Raw genomic sequence first — 21,583 nt, 5'->3', positions numbered from 1 at the left:
ACTTATTTAAATACTTGATGTTAGTTAGTACTACGTGACATTTAAGCCTAAATAATAGACGAAGTAATAATAAATTTTGCAATATAGCGAAGCGTACAATGGCGAAAATAGTATTGATTTCTCAAATCATTTGATTTAAATTGAAATCTACCTATTGTTTCTAACCCTACGACATTATCGAATACAATTTAGTACAATAATGTCAAATTTCAAGACTTAATTTTTTGCTGGATTATAAATTGTTTTCAGCAGAGCGAAATACGACCAGGAGCTGCTTAATATCTGGAAAAAAAAAACAAAAGAATAAATCTATTATGTACGTAATAAAACTCTATGGTTTCCAAAAGATTTTTTCGTACGTCATTCGAAATTCGAAATGTAAAAGTGGAACATAATAAAAAGATTTTGAAACTCTTATACAACAGATTTCTGAACGGTTCGGAAACGCTTCTAAAATTAGAGATACAATACGCACACTCATAAAAGCCCTGCGATTGACGTCAGAGAACCCGAAGGCAGTCAGCTTACAAGGTTCTTGAGTTCTGAAATTTTATATTGAAATAGATTAAAAATAGTAAAATGTTACAGATAAAATACTATTTTTAAATAAGTATTAATATTTAAGTAAATATAAATTTCAAAGTCGATGTTAAAACCTTTTTACGAGTTGTGATACTAAAATGAATTTAGATTTTACACAGCAGGAACCATTACTATATACTAGAAAGAAAATCCATGGATGTCTCATCGAGCGATGGATTTCTACTCAGGACTAGTGCGCATGGCGGCAAAATTAGGATAAAAAAACATGTCTTCGCGTTATCGAACATACTTTTCTTATCTCCCAAAAAATCAATAATTATAATAAAATTTCTGCTATAGGTTAATTTTTTTATCTATATGTCAATTTTATCGCGTTTAATAAAATAGTTGAATTAATTTGTACCCGTTTCATATTTGTACCGATATTTATTAAAAACTTTTGCTGATCGTAAGTTTAATCTATATATATACCTTTCTTATTTAAATAGCAAAAAATTTACAAAAAAAAGAAACATTATACTACACAAAATTATTAATTTTACAATATTTTTTTGCTGTTATTATGAGCACTTACCACTACGAAGTCAATTCATCAGTCTTTCCTGTAAGAATATGTACACGATTTAAATAAAAGTTAATGTTTTACTATGGTAACATACCTGCTGTTTACGATGATCAAATTTTTCCTTATTTTAGCATTCAGGTAATACCATTTACAATTGTATACAGCATCCCTTACTTCCATGCTCTGAAAATGAAAAATAGGACTGAGCTCGATTAGAAGTACTATTCTGTAACTCACTTCATATCTCACTTCACTTGTGAAATTTTGAAAATGAACTTATGGTGATTGTGGCGAATAGTGATATGCTATATTGATGCGTGTATCCGTTAATTGTTATAATTATTAATGTCAATTTCGTATATCACTTTCTGACATTTAACGATCATGTTCTGCGGTGTGTTTCGAGTTTGTTCTTACAGAATAGTTGTACTGGGGGTCAATTCAACTAACTTATAACGGTAATAGTATAATATTGCTTTTCTCGATTGAGTAAGCCAGCTTTGTTACAAGGACTTATCACAGTTAACGTCACGTTACTTGGTAGGTCCCTTAATACTCACGTCTTTTATCTCGTGGTTGGCGAACCATGTCTATTTTTAATTTATTTTAGAAAAACAAACAGGAACAATGCCTGCCTGATACAAAGTGGCCATCTTAATAACCACAGGTCTGTAAGAAGTTAAAAATCACTTCATTTGCCGTGAATGCGACGCTGATAAATGATCGGTTACTTGGTAACCCACTAACTATAGAATGACAATACTCATATAAACCAGGAGCTGAAATCTACTAACAAACATTCAGTTTATCGTAATCATATCAAAACATACTCACTGCCGTTCAGCCGTTTTCCTATTCCACAAACGCAACGATCCAGTTGCGGTTCAGTTATATCATATTACAGTAGAGAAAAGCCGAGAGTTTTAAATTTTCTAGACGAAAAAATGTTCTTCATTCTAAAAGTTATATATAGAGTCTCTTTTATACATGTGAAACTACTTAACTTACAGATTTCATAAGCAGATCACCAAAGAAGCAAAGTAGATATATTTGCAGTAAACTCGCAGTGAGGAAAACTAGAAACATGATAGCAAACGCGACGTTTTGTATTGCCTGGAAATGATTAGAGTGTATTTACATATCTTGTATTTATAATTATACATTTTACTACGAATATATATTGTATTTTTTTTTTTAATTAGATAATTAGAATCGTTTATATAACAGATTAGATAGACAGACTATTGGATCAGTCTTTTGGAGTTACGATTTTTTTTTATATGTAGGTATCTACAAACATGAATATTTTAAAATAACAATGTATTTTTGAAAAATGGCAACACATTTTGCGATATATTTCATATGAGAAAATAGGAATCGTGCATCTTAACCGATGATTGCGGGTTCAAACCCAGGCAAGCACCACTGAATTTCATGTACTTAATTTGTGTTTATAATTCATCTCGTGCTCGGCGGTGAGGGAAACAACGTGAGGAAACCTGCATGTGTCTAATTTCAACGAACATCTGCCACATGTGTTTTCCACCAACCCGCATTGGAGCAGCTTGGTGGAATATGCTCCAAACCTTCTCCTCAAAGGCAGAGGACGCCTTAGCCCAGCAGTGGGAAATTTACAGGCTGCTAATGTAATGTAACACAATACGATCTTATATTATAATTTTGACAATCAAGTTAGTTCAATGATATAAAATATGAATTTAATATTATTTAAATATGAAATACATATAGAACAATAATTAAATGACAATTTAATTACAACAACATTGAACCCAGTCAGGCAGATGAGCACGGAACTAGAGACGAAATTATACAATATTGACTTCGAATATATAATTTCCAAATTATTCGACAATCTGTGGACAAAAATAACATGAAAATTTTCCTTATTACCAATTCCAACCACGATGACCATTCTATTTTTAAATTAGCTAAATAGTTAAGCAGAACTGGCAAACAGCCACCTGATTGGTGGCAGCTACCGTTCGTAGATATTGACATTTTATGAAATATTAACTAAAGCAACAATCTTGGGACTTAAGATTTTATGTGTCTTGTTCTTGTCACTCTAGGTCGTTCACCCTTCCAACCGGAGCACAATAATACCAAGTATTGCTGTTTGGGGATGGAATATCATGACTGGGTTAATAGATGGGCTTGCACAAAGCTTTTGGGCAAATAAGTATATTATTTTCGGAGACAACCTATATACATGAAAAAGTATTAAAGTTCACAAGTGTGTGAACAAACACAAGTCACTTCTTTAACTTTTACAATCCTATATTATAAAAAAGATATAGAAGTATAGAATTCACTGACCGTATCAACGCTTGATGCCATTTAATCAATTCAACGAGTTCACCTTCAACCAATCCAAGATCGTGATTCGATAAGAAATTGTTCTTCTTGACAATATTACTCAAGTCGTACTGCAGCAAGCGAAACTGCACGCGGAGATGAGTACAGCAGACATACAGAAGATGATCCGCGCTGCATATATTTACGAGGACTATTGTGGCTAAAATAATAAAAAACATCTTTAAATTATCTATTGGACAAAGAAAGCAATGTCACAGCCAACTAGTTAAATTAGCCTTAGTTAATTTATAACCGAATATAAATATTTTTATATTCAGGAGCGTCTAAAGCAAATTACCTAATTCTTTGAACGGAAGATGTATTGACTGAATTGCAGGACGTTGATTTAACGGGTCTTATTAAAATGGCTTTTAAATGAAAGGCTAATTAAGCTAGTCGTCTATATCCCATGTGTTATATGTTGATCTAAGATGTTTGTCCCTGAATTTGATAGCAGCCGAGAAGGTGCTGCCGTAGTTACTACAGAGAGGTAAACTCCGCCGATTTCCGAGCAGGAACAGAACTAAACATTTATAACTACTTCGATGGATTATCTTTAAGACAAGACTGTCCACTGTGATCGAATTTCTGACTGTATTTATAATAGTTATGAAAATCCAATAATGAGCGATATTAATTATGCGATTCCATTCATGTTTAACATTTAACTATATATTATTATAATATTTTATTCTTACTTGTTCATTTTATATACATCTTTATTAAAAAAATAATGTGTTCGAACTCACCCGACCAGAACTGATGGACATACACGAACGGCCAATAATGAATATCGTGCGAATCGAACGGATATTTTATCAAAAACGGCAGCAGCAAGTCAACTTCCTTTGTTTTGACATAAATCATCACAATCATAATGGAAGGACCGGTCGTGAAAACAATTAATAGAACGAGATTCAATACAAACGAAGATTTTAAAATAAAATGTAGGAAATTCAAAGCGTCTCTCCTTAGTCCGTCTCTTTTAACGTCAACTTTTTCAACTCTGGCTTCGAGTTCTAGTAAACCATTAATTAGATCACGTATATTACTTTCGTAGTATATTATAAATATCGCTTTAATGTTCGCCAAAAAGCTAAATATGATGCATGGTGCTATATACGTGACTTCGACGAAAGTTTTCCCGTTTTTAATACCATCAATGAACCAACAAATAGCACCAAGTAAATCAGTATTCAGCCATAAAAAGTTAAAAATATATATTAGTCGTGATTTAGTTTTTTTAATCTGTGCGTGTGTTTTGTCCTGTACCACGAGGCCGCTGCATAGCAGTATGAAATTCATTTTCTTTATCGATTCATTTATACAATTTCGTTTACGGTCTTCCATGTTGAACTTCTCAATTCTTTGTTACAACTAAAGTGAACTTTAGAAGGGTTGGCTTTTAAGGATTTTTTAAGCGATTTAAACGCTCCGTAACGCCTATTATAATTAATAATTATTACCAAACATGTTATTAAATGAATATCTATTGTAAATATTTATGTTACTGTTATTTTTTTAATTCATTTCATAAAAGGTACATTCGAATACAAAATGTCTTAAGGATTTTTAAAACTTCAGTTATTATACGTATCGGAAACTTACGTCTTAAACTTATAATTTTTATTTTTTCTATGATATACGTAGGCAGTCCAGTATATGGGTCATCTGGTGGTAAGTGTTCACCACTGCACATGACAACGGCGCTGTAAGAAATATCAACAATTCCTTACATCGCCAAGGCGCCATCAATCTTGGGATCTAAGATGTTATATCCCTTGTACCTGTAGATACACTGGCTTACAGACAAGTAACATTTTTTTTCCTTTTTTGAGAAAAATCGAGTGTTATTTACAATTTTTCGATCGATTCTGACCGGAAATCCGGTTCCACTTTCATCTGATAGTCTCGTATCAAAGTTTAAAAAATGCATGCTCACTCCTTAGCGTATGACGCAAATTGTGTTAATTACTAATTCAAATCCAATTAATATATATTAATAAGAACGTCTACAATGTGCTGTTGAATACGAAACGTAATTAAAATTTACATACAATGAGGCTTATGAACCATAAGTTTGGTTTATACTAAAATTCTTTACAAAACATAAACTAAATTATAGTTTGAGAGTGGAGGCTGATCAGTCCTGATTCTGGACTACTAGCTCACTCACCCTTCAAACCGGAACACTATAGTACTTGGTAGTTGCGTGGTAGAATATATAATGAGTGGGTGGTACCTATCCAGCCGGGCTTGCATAAACCTTCAAGTAAATCGGTAGAGGGAAAACTTTTTCCAGCTGAAGACGTTTATATCTAAAAGGCAAGATCCGACTTGTACATCCGTTAATAAAGTTTGAGAAGTCAGACATTATTTTTTCTTTTCTATCGAGACAAAACTGTTCTCGAGGCCGTGCCATTCTCGTATCCTATTTAGACGTAGAATTCCACCATCTCAGAGAATATTCGGTAACAGCTTACACCGAATGTTTTCCAGGAAACGGGTTACTTTAATTTCCCAATTAGGTATTTGTCAGCGTTTGCAAGAATATCATATGGAGGAGCACTGTCTCCTCTACAAACGTTTATAACTATATAGTTTATCGCCGTAATGAAATATATTTCAAAAATGCTTGTGGTCAACTTACTATTGATTAACAAAACTTTATAAAATTTTCGACATAATTTCGAAGTGATGGCATATTTATTATATACTGGTTTTGGCCTGCGACTTCGATTGCGTTTTAGGTACTAGTCGTCAGTTGTTAGGACGAAATTTCATCAAATTTGGTTCAGTGGTTTGCCCGTCAAAGCGTAGCAAACAGACAGTGTTAGAATAATAGGATTGTTATGTAATATTCGCATCCGTTTATGTATAATTAAATTCCCGTTGAATAAAATATTGTATGCTAAGGTTGATGGTACCTGCGCTAAGAAATCTTAGTACATCTATATTATTATTATTCTGTATGAAGTACAAGTAAATTAATATATTGACGTTAAGAAAATATAAATTATTTTTAGCAAATATATCATGCGGATACCAAAAGATGATAATTGGGACAACTCCGCATAACAAATAATAGCACTCCGAGTTTATATATTATATTACGAAAGCAATTAACTAATTTTGTTTAAGATCAATTTAGGTTTATTTAGAATTTTCAAAATTGTTACTTAAAAGTAGACTCTTACAAGCACTTTTGGATCATTATTTAGGATTAGAATTACTGTAGAGCTCCCAAAGTTGATAATATAGATTCTACTAATAAGAAAATGGGGCCCATTGTTCTAACAGGCCGATATGGCCCAGTGGTTAGAACGCGTGTGTTAGATTTTTATAGAGACTCAATACATTATGTCAGGATATTTTAAGATAATTTCTATTTCTTTATTATTTTATTAATTTTTTAAGGTTATAAGACATTAAAAGATTATATATGAAACACAAATATTTATTTAGCCATTATAATAGCTGTAGTAAACGTAATATTGTATCAATTAATAATTACAATAAAACCAATTACCTTAATCAAAATATACTTTATTCAAGTAGGCTTTTACAAGCACCTTTGAATCGTCATTTAACAAACTATTTAAAGTAAAGCTACCACCGGTTCGGAATGTAGATTCTACCGAGAAGAACCGGCAAGAAACTCAGTAGTTACTCTTTTTCAATATCCAAAAATACAATCATGTTAGTTAAATACAATTATACAAAGTTGTATATGTATAACTAATTTAAGTTAATTTTTGTGAGGAATTGACCCCGAGGCTTTTTTCCACTTCAATTAAATGATATATCTATACTAATATAATAAATAGATAAAATTTGTTGGTTTTTACTCTTGAATACTACATGGTGTAATTATGTTTATATCATATATTTTTTTATTAATAAATTGCACCCGTGCGAAGACGGGGCGTGTAGCGTGTAGCTAGTTGTAAATGAAAGCAACTATTAGTATTATTTTACGAAATATTTAATACTAGTAATTTTCCAGTACAGCTTTCCAGCAGAAAGTTGCCTCTGCTAAATCTCTGAATACGACGTGACTGTAGTCACATATATTATTATTATTATTATTTATATTCTTGAAACATAAAGAACCATATTTATGTTAAACTATCACAAACAAAGTCTCGATTTAATTATAGCGTAAGAAAATTACCAGTTATTATCTATTATATATTTTAGGGTTACACACACAATGGCGAATATAACTCATATCCAAGTGGATTATATATTAGTAAAAAAAATATATAATGTCTGTAAAATACTAAGTAGTTTTAAAATTACTATTAAGACATAAATAATATATCTATTTCACTCTGTTCTTATATTAATCTCTTTCTGTGTATCTCTCGATGTTTGTCAATTAATGAGTAGACGTTTTTATTTTGTTTTTTCTAATTAAAAAAACGAGAGATGACAACTGACTTACAGTGATGTCGTGGGACATCAGATTGGAACGAAGTCGATTGCGCTATATGTTTTTTATTAAATAATAGACACAATTAATACAATAAAATGTCAAAATATATACGTACAATAGAAAGAGAAGGGGAAATAGGGGGAAATGTTTCCTATTGCCAGGTCACTTAGTAGAGTATCTACAGCCGTGTAAAAGTATGTCGTTCCAAAAACTAGAAAACCGATACCGAATCGGAGGAGGTTTTAGTTTTACATGGAAGACATAGTATTCCGGCGGTTTCGTTTGTATATAATATTATATAAGTTAAAATAAAAACACAAATATACGGAGTTTTTTTTTTGTTTTAATCCCAAAATAATACGAATAATTCTGAAATCGATTACGCTTATTTTTATAAAATATTATATATATTTATTAAATATATAATATTATATGATTAAATTAAAACATTTTAGAGAATGCAATTACTGTTGACTGTTTCTTACATAACGAATAAATCATTGAAATGATCTAAGTCGTGTATGACTTTTGTTTGTTAAGACCCGAAACGCGACTGTATTTCCCAAATGTTCGGCGTAGCAGGAAAATATTCGTAATAAAAACTATATATATCTGTAAAAAAATATCTTCGCAGTCAATGTTAAAAGGTTGCATTGCGGTATTACAACCTTAGCAGATAATTTTATCTCTTTATTAACTTGTACAGATAAACAATGACAGCATTGTCAAATCAAAGACATTATCCACTTATCTGTCGTCTGTCAATAATCTAACACCAGTCGTGCGATTCTACAACAATTCACTCGTGAAATGTTTACAACTGACTTACAGTGATACGCAATTTTGATGCGTATGTCCTATAAATTTGATAATTATTATAGTCAATTTCGCGTATATCATTCTGACATTTCACGCTCGTGTTCTTTTTTTTATGGTTTAGCTTGTCCGACATGCTTATGGACCAACTTATAGTAAGTGGTCACCACTGCCCGTAGACAATGGTGCTGTAAGAAATTTCTTACATCGCAATTGCGCTTCAACCTTGGGAACTATGATGTTACGTCCCTTGTGCCTGTAGTTACACTGGCTCATTCGCCCTTCAAATCAGAACACAACAATACTGAGTACTGTTGTCTGGCGGTAGAATATCTGCTGAGTGGTTGGTACCTACCCAGGGCTTGCAAAAAGCCATCAAGTTCTGCGTTGAGTTTCGAGTTTCTTGTTACATAATAGCCTAACTGCCGTGGGATTCTGTTTTCAAATTTATAGCTTAAAATGAAGGAAATGGGAGATTTTCTTTATATGAAATTTTCCCGCATGAGGTGGTTAATTTTAATAAATTTTAATTAATGGATCACAATAGAAATTCCTTGTAATCGGCGTTTTGGTCTTTTCAGAAATACAATAAGGTTTTATATGGAAAGAAAAGATGCTTGGGGATTTAAAATACTAACAAAATAAATTAAAAAGGAATGAATGTTCCGTGGGACCGTGGTTTTCATAAACGCCAATTCCTTCCTTAAATTCTAGTACCCATGTACGACGTCTTGTTACTTTAGAAAATTAAAAGAATAATGAAATTCGAAATCACGTCCTTGAAATCCATCACCGAGAATCAGTTGTTGTCAAATTTGACATATTTATATGAAAAAAGTTCGTATAATAGTGTCTAGGACACTCACACTAGTGTGTTTTTGTACTAAATCTATGTATGTGTCCGTGAGCGCCCCCGCTGTGCGACAGACTGCGTATTGACTATGGGAATTTTGATATAGGGTTGATTCGTCTAGTAATTAAAAATGAAAGATTAAATTTTTATATCTACTTTTAATAACCGAATCAAATTTAATGATGAAAAATAAGTAGGTATAAAAAAACATGCAAATCTTCGAGCTACCCGTCCCTACTTCGCTCGGGTAGATTAAGGTAGGTTGTCGAGCGAAGGGTTCACTTGTTGGAACAAATGACCATTCTTTAAATTGCCAATGCGCCACCAACCTTGGGAATTAGGATGAAACACTGGCTAACTCAAAACCGGAACACAACAATACTAAGTGGTACCCAGGTGGGCTTGGACAAAGCCGCTCTACCATGTAAAAGGAATGAATGAATATTTTAGGAACGTAAAGAGAACAAACATATAAACATTCATTTTTATTTATTAAGAGTATTATAAAAACGATAATTTAACAAGTAATAACAAAATAAACTGTTGTTGTTTTTTATAGCTTCAACGAACTCAAGATCGATTAATTTAATACAAAAAATCCTTTATTGTTCTGTATACAGATCATTAAATCCGCAGTCAATCTCAATAAATGTATAGTTTAGTCAATTAACAAGAGTTTAAGGCTGAATTAAAAGTGTATCTCTAAATTGTATAAGACATATCCTTGTATGTTTTTTCGCTTATAATAAACTATACATTTATATAATTTATTTTGGGGGGGTTTTAGTGTTTAACGCTCACATTGATAAAACATATATTCACAATGATTTGGATTAAAAACCCATAAAATATCTGTCGTTGACAATATTACATGTTATATCCTATTCCAATGGAAGTAGGAATAAAGATAAACAAACCTTAGATTTACGTATTTCATTCGATTTGCTAATGACACAGCTATATTTTGCACTATTATGAGTTTATGATTAATATATCTTTATTTATAATACAACACTATAAAATCTAACTACTTATTTCCACTTTAATTTTACAAAAATTCCGATAACAGTTCCGTCGACGTCCAAAACGCCATTATTTCGCAAATCCATAGTGAATATCGTAGATTAATCAAGCTCTCGACCAATGATATCGCGTCAATTTGCTGTCAAATGTTGTCTATTTGGTTCTTCTCCTCTTATGGTTGGAATAGAGTATAGGTAATGTCAGTGTTTATAATTTAACAGCAATCGCCCTGCCATATTAAAAACATCATGCACTGATCAATTTTTTTTTATATTTTACGATCTGGCACCTGGCTAGATTTGTTATAAACTAATCATCCTTAAAGTAACATATACGTACGGTGACATATACATTTGTGGGGAGTGTATGTGTCCGTAAATTTCCTTCGAAAGGTATATAAATATCACTATAAAATTATAATTATCGTTACATAAAGATAAAGTATATATCTCGTGAGATCGTAATCTGTCTATTATGAGATTATAATATCCTTAGTGTAACAATTGTATGGCTCTATATTTTAATTTAAAATATGTATGCAGAGTTACAAATATGCCATATGACAGTATGTGGTCACCACTGCCCTTAGATATTGGCGCTGTAAAAACAAATCGACATCTCTTATATCATCAATGCGCCACTCTGGGAAACTATTAATAATGCTGAATAATCTCGTTGATTAAATCTTAACGAATAAATATAAATATCTATATAAGAGTCTTTACTTTAATTATCTAAAATAACCCTGTCGTTCGTAATACTTAATTTGGATTTTATTTTTGGAATGAAACTTTTCGCTCAACGAAATTTAAGTACGTATATAGTTATTATTAATGACAAGTAAAGACTTACGTGGCTTTATGTTTTTTATTTAATATCATAAAAATAAATTAAAATTTTGATTTAGAAATAGGTCATTGCCAGCCCTACGTTCCCATCACACCCCTTACCCGTCAAGCCCCTGCAGTGTTTGGCAAGTGCACACACGCACACAATGAGACACGCACACAAAAAATTGACAAGCCATAAATTCAAAGGAACCTGTTCTTTAGGGCTCTGTCGTATTTATTTGTGGGCCATTAAAAACAAACTTTAGATTAAATTAATATTTTGAAATTGGACTCTATTTCTGTAACAATAAGACTTATTTCAAATGTATTATTAATTTTGTAAATAGACTTAATAAAGTTTAGATATGGACCGTATAATTAAGGGCATAAAATACAAAATTCAGTGTATTTTAAATGTCGAACGTCGAAGCATTTCTCATGAAATAGTGTAATTATAAGTAGATTTCTTGGTTGTTGGTTACATTTTTATAATGAAATAGACGTTAGAGATGTCTTTTCTTTGCGATTTATAGACACATTCCAAAGAAATGTGAGATTTATTTTCAAGTTCAAAGAAAAAATAAATATTAGAAAGATTATTTATAATAGGTATTGTCGCCTTCAATATTGTGTTAATTATGGCTTTAAATGAAAGAGGAAAAATATAATTTAATTGAGTAAATATAAACAGAAGGTAAACGAGAATTCGCAACTCTTGCTAACTTCACTTCTGACCTTGGCTGGGTTATGTTAAACGAGAATACAAGCAAGAACTTATTAAAATAATAAAAAATATAATTAAACCAAGTTAAATATTCTATACGTATTGAAATTAATAATGGAATGATTGTCTTCCATGCCTAAACTACTCATCTGATGAAACTTTAGTGAGATGTTCTGTACACGCCCAGGGAGGTCCCTAGCCTAAATTATGATGCTTTTTTTCCTTCATGTTTTTTTCCTCACTTAAACATTTCATGTACCCTTTATTCTACCTGTTCGAAACCGGGACGAGTAGCTAGTGCAGTATAATTATTGTAAATTAAATTAAATTGTAATTTCGACGCGATCCTAATGATGGAAGACTAAAAATAAATCAGTTGCATTGAATTGCCTATATAATAATAAATTAAATTACACTTTTCGGCAATTTCGGGAATTTTCGGCAAAAATGTAACTGATTTGCGTTCCAGTTCTTTTTCTGTAGAATCTGTTAAATATTCTTTACATTTTTTACGCCATTATTCGCTTTTTTTGTATGTTTCTCTCACATAAAGCGGAGCGGATGTCGGGCTCACCTATTGAGAAACAACGGTACGAGTCACGCCACTCTATAGAATATGTTTTCCGAAGTAGTAGTTAGTTTTAATTCAATTAAAATTTATAAAATCACGATTCAAATGTACTTACTTGAAAGAACTATTTTAAATTATATTTTGATTTAATTTGCCTTTAGGTTCAGCACAGTCGGTATTTTATCAATTCATTTCTATGTCACATTAACTAACGGGTTTTTTTAATGATATCGGTAGGCGGGTCATATCACCCATGTGCCACCAACCTTGGGAACTACAGGCACAAAGGACATAACATCTTAGTTCCCAAGGTTGGTGGCGCATTGGCGATGTAAAACTTGGTTAATATTTCTTACAGCGCCATTGTCTATGGGCGGTGGTGACCACTTACCATCAGGTGGCCCATACGCTCCGCCGCCCACGTATATCATAAAAAAGTAGATATTTTCGCTACATTTTATCAGTCCGATTCACGGCTTAAAAACCCTGAAAAAAATCTTATACACTACTCAGTAGTTTCGTAAGAAAAAACGAAGATCTTATAACTACCGCCAGTCCCGTGTCAGACCACGCGCAACACAGCCTATATGAGATTTATTAAAACGAATTAATCGGAAGATTCATTTCAATTATATATAAAAACAGCCACAAAAACAGTCGTATTTATTTGACAATAAATTTGTTATTATATAAATAATATTTATATTATACAAAAATATAAATTGATTCAGGTAAATAATTCATTATGTTTAATTTTTATACTGTTTTTCAAAAAAAAATTAATACTTCAAAATAGTTTTCACTTGTATAAAAAATAAAATCATTGTCACAATCTAAATATATTTTTTTTATTTTTTTTTATCTCATGTGTAGCTATGATTCGTTGCATTCCGTCGCACTCGAATACCCGCTGTCACGTTGCGTGCAGAAAACGTTTTTCACTTGTTCAACCTAAAATGAACCTTATTTCCATCGAAGAAGGCATACTGACACATACACAGAAAATGATAATTTTGTATTTTTGCTATACACACCAATAGACCGATGTTCGGTTATTCCAAAATAGCCCTTATAACAATGGGTCTGAGGCGAATAACAGTACAAATAGTCATGATTTTTAAAAATAAACCTTATTAATATACAATTTAAAGTTAAATTTTGAATGTATTATCATTGAGGTTCACTTTACAAATGCATTCTGCACACGATTATATTCGATTGAACTCCATTCTTAGAGCAGTAAGGTAGAAATTATCTTTATTTTTAAGTTTGTAAATGAACCCTTGAAATCGCATCGAGCCGGCCGTTTTCTTTATCGACAACGTTGGTTAGAATAGTCTCACGTCTAGTATTCGTTGAAGATAGTGACCTAAATACACATAACGAGATTCTAGCATTAGTAACATTTATTAGCCAGTTGTAAAAATTAAATTAAGAATCGGTCAATTCATAAAAAAAATTAATTAATATTTCGAAATTCAAATTGACATTCTAAAGCACATTAGTGAATTATTGTTTTTATAAATGGCGCCAAAATATATCAGCCATTTTGTTGTGATCACAGATTGTTAATATGTTAAATACTTTCTTCATCATATTAATTGAGAAAACTGGACAAGCGTTGTAGCGTCGTTGACATTGTAACCTACTACGGTATATTTAATTAAATTTTCTAATATCTTATAGCATCAACATAACTTCAAAAATAGGTACGAAATAAATTTTCAAGTACAAAAGTATCGTTAGAATAACACAAAGTGACTGCTTCTTTATTTGATGTTTTAAGTATCGTTCGTTAATGAGAACGTAAAACTTTTCAACGATTCAACCAATTCCATACTTTTTTTTTATTTTTAGTTAGTAGCTACAAGCAATTCATAATAGGCAAATATCTACCTTTAAGTCCGCCGTTTAATTAGTTACTGCTATAATAGCCACAGACTATTAATAGAATCATAGACGTAATTGAATATTGAAAAAAAAATTGAAACGAATAAGAACTTATAATTGACACATCATACAGTGTCAAAAAATGTCGAAAATTTAACTAAAGAAAAACTCTCTATCTTTTATTTAATAGTATAAAATCTTACAACTCTATTATTATTAAACGTCACTATAAGACAAACTCTTCGTTTCTACTTCAGAGCACGATCAAGTAATGTCACAAAGTGATATGCGTTCACTAAAATAATTATAACGAAGGGTACACCCATCAAAAATGTTCATCATCATCTCAGATAGGTTCACATGAAAATAGGTCTTACAGTATAAACTATAATGTTGTTATTAGTTTGAAAAAACATTGAAAGTAATACCGTATGTATTCAATGTACAAACTGTATCTTTCGCATAATGCGGCTTATATTAAAACTATCACCGTTCATATTTTATTAAATAACTTTCAATAAATGTCTGTCTCCATTTAACGTGTTACAAAAGACATGATGTTATAATATTGTAAATGTCGAAGTTTGTGTGTTCGGATGTCTCTTATTTGATGACGCTCAAATGGCTGCACGACTTCGAAAAATAAAATAAATAAATAAAAGAAGATTGCTTATTAATTTTAAATTAATTCTCTTCTTTTCTACCGAGTGCCAATTTTTTGTGGTCAGCGCAGGCCGCAGCATGTCTTTATTTCATTCTCCTCTATTATTCGTCATCTAATCGTTAATATCCATCTCTCCTTCCATGTTTTCTCAGGTCATTGTCTTCACCTTCCTCCCTCTACGCTCATACTCATCACTCTCTTAGTAACGTATTAATTTTAAATAAGAAAAAAATATTTAATATTTGAATAACGCGTAAAAAACAGTTTTCTCTGTGGATTTACAGTATTAAGAATTCGTCGATAATATATCAGGTTACGCGTAATTCTTTTAAAACATATTGGAAACATATATAAAATTAATGCTTTAGGAAAGTCAACATGAATAGTCAATAATTTTACTTTTTTTTTAATAAGATAATCAAAACTGAATACAAAACAACTGTTTTGGATTCGGCCTTTAGACAAAGTTCAGGTGATTATAGTCCAGTTACAAAAAACAGGCCGAGAAATGCAAATGAACCGAGAAGGCTGATTTTATATGCGGATATGGTGTAGAGATGACTTAGCAAAGCTTTACTTGAAATTGCCGACCTCGATTTCCTATGTGCGTTCGCCGCCAACCTGAAAATCCGGCACTAGTTATAATATGTTTTAAGATTTGTCCATCTAACTTATACAACAACATTTCCAAACGTTTATAATGACTGCACTTTTATAAGAGTTTGTCAGCACCAACGAAAAACCCTCCCCCATATCTTCTTCTATGAAATGTCAGCCAACCTGCATCCACTCGCAGACGTTTATTACACCAATACCGTGAACTCTTGCATGCCGAGATGTATTCCTAAGTCTTGTATCCCTCCTCATTCATCAACATTTAAAAAAAAATCGAGATTTAGCTGGCCATAAAAGTACCTTAAATTAAAAACGGACCATATTTTTCTCTAATACTATGCAGTATTAATAATAACACTCTCAATAATAATATCGAACCTGTAATATTTTAAAGATAAGCATACGTATTTTAACGCTTCGGGCGAAAATTATAGGCCGCCCTAAAATGTTGTGACAAATAAAAGTACCCGTACCGCTCCAGGCGATCACCCCCGATGCCCTTAGGAGAATATGTTTCTGCCTGCACAACAATTATTCCGGTTTAATTTATTGTGCACTCTTACGCCAACCCTGCGTTATCCTGAAGTTCACATCTACAGCCGGTACCAAGGTATAAGCCAGTAGAAATCATTATATAAATAGATAGATTAAATTATTTACTCTCAATAAATGTATACGAAAGATTATACATATTTAAGGCTTCATATTGATGGCAATCATATCGCTGGTTATTATGACAGAGCACAATTCCTGTTCGACACTCTCGATAATTCACTTGTATTATTTAACATGTATGTCTTAACCTCCTATCACTTTTTGTATAAAATGTTTATATATTGTACTGTATATTATATATTCTTTTTCCCACCCGGACATCTATGACAAAATAAAATATTTCATTGTCTAGTTTTATAGGAGTTATTATTTTTATCTCTTGTTATAATTTTTATAATATATTGATAAAAACCTTCATGGTACCTTCATGATCACTAAAAGTTTCTACAAAAAAAATATTCTTGTTAATATCAATACAAACAATTTTCAAAAGCAGGAAGATATCTCTCTGACATATATGTACGTAATCGAACACCAGCCAACCTTAAATCGTATGAATTTGTCAAAATTTGGGGTCCCAAAAATCGGACCACTAAGAATATCTACATCGGACGTTAAAAAGAAAATTACGACTTGAGTTTTATACATTCAGAATGCATAAAATAGTATCTGAATTTCAAATGAACAGACGGTCAATTTATGTAATATTTAAATGATACCTACTAAAAAACTAGATCGCAACATGCCGACTGACTTTTTCAAAATATAGTAACAGACAATTTAATCTTTGTGTTTTATTAGCTGTTTTATGTGAAACAAATACATATGTATTGAGATTTCTTTATTAATCAATACATAGTATAATACAAAGTCGCTGTCTGTCCCGGATTTTGATGCGAAATTTTTGATAGATAGATTGGTTTTAGAGGAACGTATTGATGTATGAATGTATAATTCATAATATGGTGGATAAACACTGATCATTTTAGAGGTTTCTAATATAATGACGTCATTTTTTGCGCTTACATATTTTTTGCGAACGCTGGCTGAACTCGACGAGATAGATCAAAATAATGTACTACAGCATTGTACATCTTAAAAAGGTTTACAAAAAAATCCGCGATGGTATATGTCTTCTTAGGGATAACGCACAATGACCATTTTTTGTCCTTTACAGCATGTTATTTAAATAAATATTTCCGAAGATGAAACATAGCGGTTTGTATTGTCTAATGACAGAAAACTGTGAACGTTGTGTATAAATAAATTCTGTAGTATATTTAGTATCAGCATTGCACCCGTGCGAAGCCGGGACGGGTCGCTAGTAACATTAATAAAAAAGGCACGTGGTCACCTCTACCCATAGACATTGAAATTTACTTTTGGAAATTAAACGATTGCCAGTATAAAAAACACTAAAAAATATTGTCATTGTAAGAACAGCTGTTGATAAAGATAATAAGCCCGCTGTGTTTGCACCGGTTCTTTTCAGGACTGAGGTGTTTCTTTCCGAGCCCTCGTAATGCTTCCATAGACCTGCTTACGACGACCTCCGTGGTTGAGTAGTGTGTACACCGGTTTTCATGGGTACGCCACTCCGAGGTCTCGAGTTCGATTCCCGGCCAAGGCGACGTAGAAAAAGTTCATTAGTTTTTCTATTTTGTCTTGGGTCTGGGTTTTTGTGGTATCGTCGTTACTTCTGATTTTCCATAACACAAGAGCTTTAGCTACTTACATTGGGATCAAAGTAATGTATGTGATGTTGTCCAATATTTATTTATTTATTATAAAAATTCCAACAATAAAAATATTACAAGATCAAGAAACAAGATGTATATAAGCGCCTACTGTTAGTGTTAGAGTGCACAGAGGTACCATCTAAATCCTTATAGTTTATCAGATAAGAGAGTCTCTTATAAATTACGAAGTCCGGCTGTTATGTCTTCTGTGCCTATTTAATTACACTCAAATCAAATGTGTACTGAAATACAATTTGAAGAAAAAAAACCTTATATTGAAATGTTGTTTTTTATAAGTATATATATATTTTTTTTTTGAAGAATGTAAATTTGAACTAAAACAAAAGTATAAAGAAAATATTTAAAAAATAAATATGTCTCTTACAAGGTTTTGAAATTGCGCAGTCGTAATGCATTTAATATGTAAGTATGTACGAGTAGGTATGGGGTCGTCAATGTTACGTAAGCGTTGCCCGTTGTGGGGGTTTAAGTACTTCCTTATTTTTACTGATAAGCGAAATGGGAGACAACATAAATGCAACGTTAGGTAAAACCACATGGGAATATAATATTTTAGAATCATCACTTTTTATATCGAAGATTTATTTTAGATAAAATTTTTAAACTAGCCGTTAAAAACCATAAAAAAGAAAAAGTATTTTCCATTCCAGTCGAAAATAGAAAAATAAATTAGATTAACATATATTCCAAATGATTTGCTAATAACTCTGTTATATTATACACTGCAAACAGTTCATGATTATACTAAATAATACGATTATTAATTATATTTTATAATCCAGTATGTTGTTGCTACTTGGTGGCAGGGCTTTGTGCAAGCCTGTCTGGGTAGGTACCACCCACTCATCAAATATTCTGCCGCCAAGTATTCTTGTCTTCCGGTTTGAAGGGTGAGTGAGCCAGCATAACTACAGGCACAAGGAACATAACGTCTTAGTTCCCAAGGTTGGTAGCGCATTGACGAAGTAAGGATGGTTAAAATTTCTAACAGCGCCATTGTCTATGGGCGGTGGTGACCACTTAACATCAGGAGGCACATTTGCCGGTCCGCCTACCTATTACATAAGAAATAAACAGTAGACAAATACAAAGCAACTGGTGCAAATAAAAATAATTATTCAATTACTAACGACCCGCCCCGTCTTCGCTCGGGTGCAATTTGTTAATAAAGAAAATTATATGATATATATTTTTTCTCAAAATCAAAATATACTTTATTCGAGTAGGCTTTTACAAGCACTTTTACCCTATAGCACTTACAATTAATGTAATTTTATACCAGTGAAGGAAATTAGAATTTAATCATTAGTTCCGGAGATCACTACATACAAACAAATAAATTTTACCTTTTTTGATCCTTAGTATAGAAAAAGGCACATTTCAATAGAGATTGCTTTGTGCGTTCCTGATCGTATTTATCTGAACAGTTTTTTTTCTCGAAAGACCTTAGTCGTCTTTTACTCTTCGTGTATGTTTTTTAATTATCATTTTTTAATTTAATTTAATTCTAGGTTATATAACAACCTTTATGTCAATGTTAGCCAACATTGTTGGGAGAATTAATATCAGTGTTATTATGTATTTATTATTAATAAAAAATATTCTCAGGCCTTAATTAAATACGAATAAAAATTAAAAGTAGTTACTGTATAAACCATGACCGCGTGGAATGGTGGCGAGAATGCCAGCAGCACTTCCCCGTTGAATCGCAATTCCGATCCTCAGCGCAAAAAATAAACCAGCCCTCCTGTCACCAGTGTTGTTAAATATTAATGACGACTGTGTATTTTTATCTCTGTATTCATCAACACTTTAATTGTTATTTATTAAAACAACTAACTACTGAGTTACTTGCCGATTCTTCTTGGTAGAGTTCATATTCCGACTTAACTAAATAAATAATAAAAATATTGTCTTTTTTTAAAACATTTAAATTATGAAAATTGATTAACGAAGGTATGTATACTCCATTCCAACCATAACAGGAAAAAAGCCAAATAAACATCATTTGATAACAAATTGACGCGATATCATTGGTTGAGAGCTTGATTTATCCATGATATTCACTATGGATTTGCGCAAAAATGGCGTTTTGAACGACGACGAAATTACAAACGGAATTTTGGAAAAAAAAATTAAAATGGAAATTTGTATTTAAGTGTTGTATTAAAATTAAAGATATATTAATCATAAACTTTTAGTTGTGCACAATATAGTTGAGTTATTAGCAAATCGCAAGAAATACGTAAATCTAAGGTTTGTTTATCTTTTTTCCTACTTCCACTGGAATAGGCTATATGTGGTGTACTCGTTAAGTGATCCATTGCCTACCAAAGTTAATTCTTCTCCTCTTTAGACGGCTTAGAGTTTTTTCCAAGATTCTGCTAAGCTTGGTTGATCTTCATCTCAACTTTTTTGAACAATTTAACTCAAAACTTAGAGATTTCGTCACGATATTTCTAGGTAGGTAGATCACTTATAAATAAAATCCAAGTACATAAATAATCCGTAGTGAATCTTTCTTCTATGGGGTAATTTTGGATTATTATTTACTTGGTGGTAAGGCTTTGTGCAAGCCCGTCTGGGTAGGTACCACCCACTCATCAGATATTCTACCGCCAAACAGCAGTATTTAGTATTGTTGTGTTCCGGTTTGAAGGGTGCGTGACCCAGTGGGCACAAGGGACGAAACATCTTGGTTCCCAAGGTTGGTGGCACATTGGTGATGTAAGGAATGGTTAATATTTCTTGCAACGCCATTGTATTTGGGCGGTAGTGACTAATTACCATCAGGTGGCCCATTTGCTCGTCCGCAAACCGGTATCATAAAAAAAAGTTAATATTTTTATATTCATTTCAAAGCAATGCATGGCTTCTTCGGCTGTCAAAATAGAATGAAATGAAAGTCGATGAACTACTGACCTAATATTAAGTCCCACTTGGAATTATCTTGAGGTTCCCGAAAATGTAAACTCAAATCCAAATCTATCTATATATTTATCTATATATAGTTTTATTTTGGCCCCTAATTATGAGATCATGTATTCTCACAAGCATATAGTATCACTGATATTTTATTATTTGGCCTAGATTTTAGATTGACCACCCGTCGTTTGCGTTCACATTAAGACCTAAATTAACGACGGTAAAAAAAACACAAAACAGTTCAGCCTGTCTGTCTTGTAGCGTAGCGAATTCACCCGCTGATTTATATTAAAAATAAAACATCACATCTCAATACTAAGCTTTTATTTCCTTTTGAAAATAATATATATATTAAGGTTTTATATAAGTGCATTTTTTTCATTAAAATGAACGCCTCGTACGATTAATTGTAAATGTGTGTACAGACATATGCAT

The 21,583-nt window shown here is 31.9% G+C and overlaps 1 protein-coding gene across 1 annotated transcript; it reads right to left on the bottom strand.

Moving 5' to 3' along the window:
• Positions 1 to 216: 216 nt before the first annotated feature.
• Positions 217 to 3,782, bottom strand: LOC113397667 (odorant receptor 4-like). Its single transcript, XM_026636090.2, has 6 exons — positions 3,446 to 3,782; positions 2,886 to 2,982; positions 2,117 to 2,221; positions 1,203 to 1,291; positions 476 to 542; positions 217 to 282 (listed from the first exon to the last, which is right to left on the bottom strand). Exons 1-6 carry the CDS (start codon positions 3,661 to 3,663, stop codon positions 217 to 219), a joined length of 642 nt encoding a protein of 213 aa, XP_026491875.2. The 5' UTR covers positions 3,664 to 3,782.
• Between the last annotated feature and the right edge of the window lie 17,801 nt (positions 3,783 to 21,583).

This window comes from Vanessa tameamea, chromosome 23 (genome assembly GCF_037043105.1).
Source record: "Vanessa tameamea isolate UH-Manoa-2023 chromosome 23, ilVanTame1 primary haplotype, whole genome shotgun sequence".
Classification (NCBI taxonomy): domain Eukaryota; kingdom Metazoa; phylum Arthropoda; class Insecta; order Lepidoptera; family Nymphalidae; genus Vanessa; species Vanessa tameamea.
The sequence above is the reverse complement of the archived record's forward strand: the minus strand, read 5'-3'. Positions and strand labels throughout refer to the sequence as shown.